Source organism: Macaca thibetana, chromosome 20, assembly GCF_024542745.1.
Source record: "Macaca thibetana thibetana isolate TM-01 chromosome 20, ASM2454274v1, whole genome shotgun sequence".
Lineage (NCBI taxonomy): Eukaryota > Metazoa > Chordata > Mammalia > Primates > Cercopithecidae > Macaca > Macaca thibetana.
Window position 1 is genome coordinate 70,410,981 of NC_065597.1, and position 8,179 is coordinate 70,419,159.

At 52.6% G+C, this 8,179-nt stretch overlaps 1 protein-coding gene across 4 annotated transcripts in view; it reads right to left on the reverse strand.

The window, feature by feature from the left end:
• Window positions 1-7,374, reverse strand: part of RBFOX1 (RNA binding fox-1 homolog 1) — a 2,487,135-nt gene extending 2,479,761 nt beyond the window's left edge. For all 4 annotated transcript variants that reach the window (XM_050774301.1, XM_050774299.1, XM_050774300.1 and 1 more), the window contains exon 1: window positions 7,008-7,374. In XM_050774301.1, the coding sequence (XP_050630258.1) occupies window positions 7,008-7,337 (330 nt within the window). In that variant the 5' untranslated portion in view covers window positions 7,338-7,374. The remainder of the gene's footprint in view (window positions 1-7,007) is intronic.
• Window positions 7,375-8,179: the final 805 nt, after the last annotated feature.

The following is an 8,179-nucleotide window of genomic DNA, read 5'->3' on the forward strand; positions in this document are numbered from 1 at the left end:
ACTTCCAGCAACAATGTGGTGTATGTACACAATGGAATACTACTTAGCCTTCAAAAAGAAGGAAATCCTACCATCTGAGACAACATGGATGAGCCTGGAGAATATTATGTTAAGTGAAATAAGCCAGGCACAGAACGACAAATACCACACGATCTCACTTATATGTGGAATCTTAAAAAGTTGAATTCGGCCAGGCATGGTGGCTTATACCTGTAATCCCAGCACTTTGGGAGGCTGAGGCCAGCAGATTGCTTGAGCCCAGGAATTCGAGACCAGCCTGCACAACACAGCAAGACCCCATCTCTACAAAAAATACAAAAATCAGTGGAGCATGATGGTGCATGCCTGTAGTCCCAGATACTCAGGAGGCCAAGGTGGGAGGATTGATTGAGCGTGGGAGGTCAACGCTGCAGTGAGCCAAGATCACACTCCTGCACTACACGCTGGGCAACAGAATGAGATTGTCTCAAAAAAAAAAAAAGAAAGAAAAAAGAAAAAAGTTGAATTCATAGAAGCAGAGCAGAATGATGGTTGCCAGGGTGGGGAAGTGGGCAGATGCCAATCAAAGGACACAGAATGTCATTTTTAGAGAGGAAGAGTAAGTTCAAGAGATCCATGGGACAACATAGTACCTATAGTTAATAACAACATATCAGACACTTAGAAATCACTAAGAGAGTAGATTTTTTAAGTGTTCTCACCACAAAAAAAAATAACTCTGGGAGGTGATGTTATTTAGCTTGATTTAACCATTTCATAATATATACATATTTCAATCACATCATGTTGTATACCCTTTTGTACATAATTTTTGTCAGTTAAACAACTCCAAAAAAGAAGATATTCTCTTTACAAAAGTAATTATTAAAAATAAAATCCAGGGCCGGGCACGGTGGCTCACGCCTGTAATCCCAGCACTTTGGGAGGCCAAAGCGGGCGGATCACAAGGTCAGGAGATCGAGACCACGGTGAAACCCCGTCTCTACTAGAAATACAAAAAATTAGCTGGGCGCGGTTGTGGGCGCCTGTAGTCCCGGCTACTCGGGAGGCTGAGGCAGGAGAATGGCGTGAACCCGGGAGGCGGAGCTTGCAGTGAGCCGAGATGGCGCCACTGCACTCCAGCCTGGGCGACAGAGCGAGACTCCATCTCAAAAAAAAAATAAAATAAAATAATAAAATCCAGAATTTTTTTTTTTTTTTTTTTTTTGAGACAGAGTCTTGCTCTGTCACCCAGGCTGGCTAGAGTGCAGTGGCACGATCTCAGCTCACTGCAACCTCTGCCTCCTGAGTTCAAATGATTCTCCTGCCTCAGCTTCCCAAGTAGCTGGGATTACAGGTGTGTGCCATCACACCCGGCTAATTTCTGTATTTTTAGTAGAGACAGTTTCGCCATGTTGGCCAGGCTGGTCTCGAACTCCCGACCTTAGGTGATCCGCCGGCCTTGGCCTCCCAAAGTGCTGGGATTACAGGTGTGAGCCACTGTGCCTGGCCAGAATATAAAAGATTATTTAATTCAACGAAGACATTAAAACATAGATTATTTCTATAAGTGGTCATTGTTCTAATATGTTTTGGTCAAAACAGTGTCCTTACCTAGCCACAATTAAACAGTTAATTGACATTTGATTGGATTTTGATAAAGTTTTCAAATCATGATTGACTTTTCCAATGTACAGTAAAATGTGTTTGAAAATATTTCATAAAAATTAATATTTAAAAATGGTCAGGCATGGTGGCTCACGCCTACAATCCCAGCACTTTGGGAGGCCAAGGTGGGCAGATCACTTGAGGTCAGCCATTTGAGACCAGCCTGGCCAAACCTCATCTCTACTAAAAAAACAAAAATTAGTAGGGCATGGTGGCGCACACCTGCATTCCCAGCTACATGGGAGGCTGAGGCAGGAGAATCCCTTGAACCTGGGAGGTGGGTTCCCCAGGCTTAGAGCAAAACCCCCATCTTGTCTGTCTCCACTCTCATCCCCGGCAATCACAGTCATTTCCATAGCCTCAACCACCATCTACCTGGGATGTCTCCCAGGCCCCAGTGAGTCTCCAGCCCAGACCTGCCCTCCCAGCCCCACACCCATCTGTCCCGGCCCACATTGCCTCCTGGGTTCCAAGCAACCTCAGCCAATGAGTCCAACATCGACTTCCTGTTCTTGCCTGACACTGTAGCCCTGAGGTCAAACTTGACCCTTCACCTCCAGTACCTAATAGGTCCATAAGTCCTTTGGAACATATCCCACGAACATTCCCCAAATCAGGCACTGGACTCCACACATCTCCAACACCATCACGTGAGTCACCAGCATCCCTGCCAGGGACCCCTGTCCCAGCCTCCAACTCATCTCCTTCCTGTCCCTTGAGTTCTGTGTCACGTTCCAGAGGCCACCAAAAGAAACAATGACCACCTTCATGAAATTCAAAGAATTGAGACATTTTCCTATGGTCCAAAGTCTTTCCAACTGAGAAACACACATCAAGATCCAGCCTGCCAGCCCTGTGGTTAAATATTCCTGAAAGAATTAAAGGCCAGGGCAACACGGCTCCCACTCCACAAGTACTCCCAGCACAGTGAGACTTGCTTCTCTGGAGGGGCTTGAATTGTCCAGTGTGTATCCTGCCCCTCTCTGTCACAGCTAACAGGAACGTGCTCCGTGTCTTCTTCCTGCTCGAAGGACCGTCCACCAACCTGTGCAGGCAGCACTTTCGTCCAGGGGAGGATGTGAGAACTTCCCACCATCTCCCACTTATGCACTGCATTCCTCAGGAGCCTGCCTCACAAATTACAAGAGCGCCACGGCAGACACACCGCATTCCAGCGGGTGGCCGTGTCTTCCTGTCAGCTTGAAAGATCGTTGCCAGGGAAATATCTATATCTCGGCAGAGAGAGCTTCAGCCTGTGTAGTCCAGCTGTGCTCAAATGGAAATCCAAAAACCCAGATGTTGGTCCAAACACCCTGTCTTGGGGAGCCGGCTCTGCAAGTCCCCAGCGTGGGAATGAATTGGGTGGGCCACCTGCCCTGCCTGCCCACGTCTCTGCCTCCTGGAATCTTGGACCCTGAGAACCAGGGGGATGTGGTGGGGAACAGGCCAGTCTTGTGCAGAAAGCCAAGATGCCACCCAAATCCACTCTGCAGTCGAGGTGGGTGATACTCTGCTCTGCACCGCACCAGTGCATGAGGGGATGGAGGATGGAGTCTACACAACCCAAATGTAAAAAGATATTGCCCAAGTATTTTGTGCTTTGTCCGTTACAACGCTATGCCCAGCCCAGCACGGTGGCTCACACCTGTAATCTCAGCACTCTGGGAGGCCGAGGTGGGCGGATCACCTTAGGTCAGGAGTTTGAGAAAAGCCTGGCCAACATGGTGAAACCACCTCTCTACTAAAAATGCAAAAATTAGCCAGGCGTGGTGGCAGGCACCTGTAATCCCAGCTACTTTGGAGGCTGAGGCAGGAGAATCATTTGAGCCCGGTAGGTAGAGGTTGCAGTGAGCGGAGATCATGCCACTACAGTCCAGCCTGGGCAACAAGTGAGACTCTGTCTTAAAATTTAAAAAAAAAATCAAAAATAAATACTATGCCCAGCATTTTCCATGTACTGTCTTACTATCTCAGTAAATCCCATATAACCTTCCTATGAAAGTATATCTCATTGATCTCCATTTTATAGATGAGAAAACTGAGACCCCTGGAGTAGTATTAATTTCCCAAGACCGCATTGCTCCTAAAGGGTACAGCAGGGACCCAAGATCAACACTCTCACCCTCAAACGTTTCCACAAGTGTAGACCAATGTCTCTCAACGGGGGTGGTTTTGCTCATGTACCACTCCCTTGCCCCATGGCATCTGAAACTGTCTGGAGACATTTGGGGTAGACGTAACTGGGAGGGGAGAATGGCACCTAGAGGATGGAGACCAGAGATGCTGCTAACCATCCTACAGTGCACAGGACAACCCCACCACCGCCACGAATGGTCTGACCCCAAATGTTGTGACTGTGCCAAAGCTGAGAAACCCAGGTTTCTCCCCAACAAGAAGGGAAAACACCTGCAACATGGACGAACCTCTACAGGAGCCTCAGGCTGACAATAACCTTCCCGATCTGTTTTCAACCCTGGATGCTTTTACCTGGTGCGTCCATCAGGGATTTCAGGGACTCCCATGAGTTATTACCCTTGAATGCTCGGTTCCGCCTGACAACCCAGAAATCTCTGCTGAGGTGCCTGGTCTTGGGGAAGGTGGATTGAATGGTTGAGGTTGATAACCAAATACCTAAGAGAGACTTTTCTGTCCTTCCAGGAAGAGCTGTGGGTCAGACACATACTGGGATTATTTACAGGGAGTCAATAAAGGCTTGGAGAGGGCCAGGGTTTCTATGCCTTCTCACTGGGGTGGGTGTTTGTGGATACACAAGAAGCCTGTGAAACTTCTGATACTGGCAGGGAATCAACGCCCCTCACCCTCCACCATAAATACATGCCCTGCAGCAGGCCTGGGCGCTCAGGGACTCCTGGGGTCTCGATTTACCTGCTAAAACACCCTCTAGCCACCACCGAATAAAGCAACCCCTTGCCACCCAACCGCAAGAGCACAGCCTGGGAGCCACTCCAAGGGACACCCAGTCACATTAAAACCTCAGCCATCCAGAGCACCAGGCCTGCTGATGAGAAAGAACATTTTATCCTTAAAAGCATCTGAAAGCCCATGCTGCTTCTTGCAGAGAAAAGTCCAAAATAATCTGCTATTAAAGAACGAGGATGGTTTTGACATTTTTACCAAGCTAATGGTCTACGCAGACAAAATCTCATAAAAGGGCACTCTGTTCTTCTAGATCCACTCAGACATGGCCTATGAGTGAAGCAACGGGCTCTCCTCCTCAAAGAAATCACTGCTGATCCTCACACCAGCCTGACACTGCCTCATGGGTTCTTCAAACAGAGTATTCCCATAGAAACTAAAAAGGAAAAGGAATGTGTCTGGCGAGCATTATGGGCAGTGGGCCAAATTTTAAGTTTGAAACTCAAGATTCCCTCTTTTCGAGGGGCCGCCGGACTGAGCAGATACAGGCACCCTGAAAAAAGGGTACCATATTCAGACTCAGGAAACAAGGACGGTGTCTGTTCAGTTCCTCCATCATCCTTCAGATCACGGGATTCCCATTTCCCTTTGTAGACCAAAAAATTCAGTGGGGTTTCTGCCTTTTAAATATTTCCTTATCAATATATAATCCTTTTAGCCTCCAGAAAGCATTTTAACATGGAGATTCTGGCTTAAGACTCTTGTGGGTCTGTCTCTCTCTCTTTTCCTTGAGACAGGGTCTCACTTTGTCACCCAGGCTGGAGTGCAGTGGCACGATCACAGCTCACTGCAGCCCGACCTTCCAGGCTCTAACAATCCTCCCACCTCAGCCTCCCCAGTAGTTGGGACTACAGACACACACCACCATACCTGGCTTTGTTTGTTTTTTTTTTTGTTTGTTTTTTTGTTTGTTTTTTGTTTTTTTGGTAGAGATGAGGCTTCACCACTTGCCAGTTGCCCAGGCTGGTCTCAAACTCCTGGGCTCAAGCGATCCTCCCCACTCGGCCTCTCAAAGTGCTAGGATTACTCCGTCACTTCACTGCATTCTGATATCCTGGTCTTTGGCAGAGTCCACGTAAAAGAGGGAGGTAGAGGGAGTGACAAGGACTTCACGCAATAAAGTTTCCCAGTGTTACACTCCCATTGTAACTGTGTCCCGGACCAGGACCTCTCCCTTCTCATCCTTTCCGTGATGGGTCCTGGAAAACCTTCCAGAGAACTGTCCTTCTCCGGGGATCTCAAACAAAATTCACCTGAGTTCAGTGTCCAGGTGACCCAAGCTCTGAATGCAGTAACGTGCACGGGGAGATAAGGATGTCACCATGACCAAGCCTCCCAGACAGCATCCGGCAGCATCTCCAAGCCTGGGCAGGGGGACTCTGATGCAGCCGACGGCGAGGAGGGCTGCCCGTGCTGCCTAAATGGGTTCAGAATTGAAGGCCGCCCTCTCTCCCATGTGGGGCTCATTAACCACGAATCAAATTATTAAGACAAGCCCAGCTGAGCAAATGGTCAAACATAAAAACATTTGCAAGGAACAAAGAGGTCAACCCCATTATCCATCAAAAACCATCAAGGTGGCAGCCCTCACTGAGGGGTACAGCTCTCCAGGGGGCCCTCGTCTCCCCTCCAAACCCATGTGCCTCCCCAGCGGAAGGCCAGCAAAGCCACACAGGAAGAGTTGGGGGTAGGAAAGCAGAAAGTGAACCCCAGGAGGCCAGGCTGGCCACGGAGCCCCATCCCACACACACAGGCCGGGTGACTCAGGGGCCCACGTGTGCGGGACACGGGGCGCTCACGGGGACGGCGCCCCGGGGGATGCGAGGAACTTTGCCTCTCTGTCCCTCTCTGTGGGAATGGAAAGAGGAGAGCGATTTCTGGGATGAAGCCATCTGCCTCCTCTCAACTCTCGCTGCCCAACCAGAATGGGAAGAAAAACAGGAAGATGCGGGGCAGGTGAGGAGCTGGGTGAGCGCTGCCAGCCCGCAGCCCAGCAGAGCGGGGCTTGCCCAAGCCTGGCGCCAGGGACTTCCCCCCACCCCCTCCACAAGCCCCTCGCCAGGTGAGAGGCACCGACAGAGTCCCAGACAGATGCCCCAGACAGGATGCCCAGCGCAACCCCCGCCCCTTCCCCTGCTGGGGGCCCCCGAGACGCGGGGCTCCCCCTCCCCTTTTGGCCAGCCGCAGAGTCCAGCGGGTCTCACGGCCAGGGACGTCGTGGGAGAATCAGGAAGTCGAAGCCACACACCGGAGAAGGGGCAGCTGGCGTCTCGGAGGCCGTCACAAGCTGTCACTCCGCGCCCGCGGGAGTTGCCGCTCAGTTACCAACTTCAACCCGGGGCCGGCCACGGAGCCTCCCGCCGCCCCCACCCTGCGCCCCCGCCACCCCCGCGCCCCCGGACCCCCGCGCCCCCGTCACTTACTCCTCTGCCGTCGCCACCTGTCTGGGTGCCGGTCTCCTCCCTGCCTGGCCGCGGCGCGTCCTCCCCGTCCTCGGGCTGTGCGCTTCCCCCCTCCAGCCCCAGCCGCAGCCTCTTCTCCTCCGGAGGGACATCGTCCTCCTCCCTCCTGGGCCGGCCATCCCTGCCTCGGGGCTTGCCCGTGGCTTCGGAGCTGCCGGAAGGGCTGGCCATGGCTCCGGGGGCTCTACCTGCACTTGGGGAAGAGGAAGGACCCGGCGCGAGCGGCCTCTCGGCGGAGCTGGGGCGTCTGAGCGCGGGCTCGGTGCGTCCGCGCGGCGCTGAGCTGGGCATCGGGGCCGGCGCGGGCTCCTTCGCGGGCCGCTCCTGGCTCTCTGGCGCCCTCTGCTGGCCTCTCGCGAGCACCGCGGACACGCCGGGCCCGAGCCTGCGCCGCGCTTACCTGCCCCGGCCCAGGCTGTCGCTGTCCCCTGCCGGTGGTCAGGCCCTGCACCTCCTCCCCGCCCCAGCCAGGTTGCATCCTCATGGTCTCCCTGCCTCAAGGAGGAGGGAAGAGAAGGGACGCCCCGAGAGGGTGGACATCGGCCACAGCCACCTTGTCTGCTCTTACCCTGTGTCTTGCATGATTTGGAGGTGGTGGGAAAACCGAGGCTGCTCAAAACTCGTGGAGAATTCCGCCTGCAGGATGACATGAATGCATCTTCAATAGCCTGCCAATAGATATTTTTTGAGCGTCACTGTGGACCAGGCGCGGTGATGGGGGAGGGGATATTGTGGTGAACATGACAGGCATTGCCTTCACCCAGTGGGGCTCAGCGCTGGGTGAGAAGGCGTTGAGAATGGACATTGTCAGTTGGGCAAAAGGAGGCCAAGGAGAAGTGCTGGGTGCATGGGAACTGAAAAAGACAGGAGGCTCAGCAGGTCTTGGAGCTGGGAGAGAACAGTAGCGGCGGCTGTTCCAAAGGAAGCAACAGCTGAGAAATGTCTCAGAGTTGTTCTCAGCCCAGTGCAGGGTGTTCAGGCAGAGGGAATAGCGTGTGCAAAAGCCCAGAGGCTGGGAAAGAAGCAGAGAGAGGACTGTGAGGCTGGAGCGTGGTGAGCAAGGGGAGAGAGGTGTGGTGGGCAGACAGATCAGCTGGGACCCCACCGTGCGGGGACAGAGGAGATAGGGGATC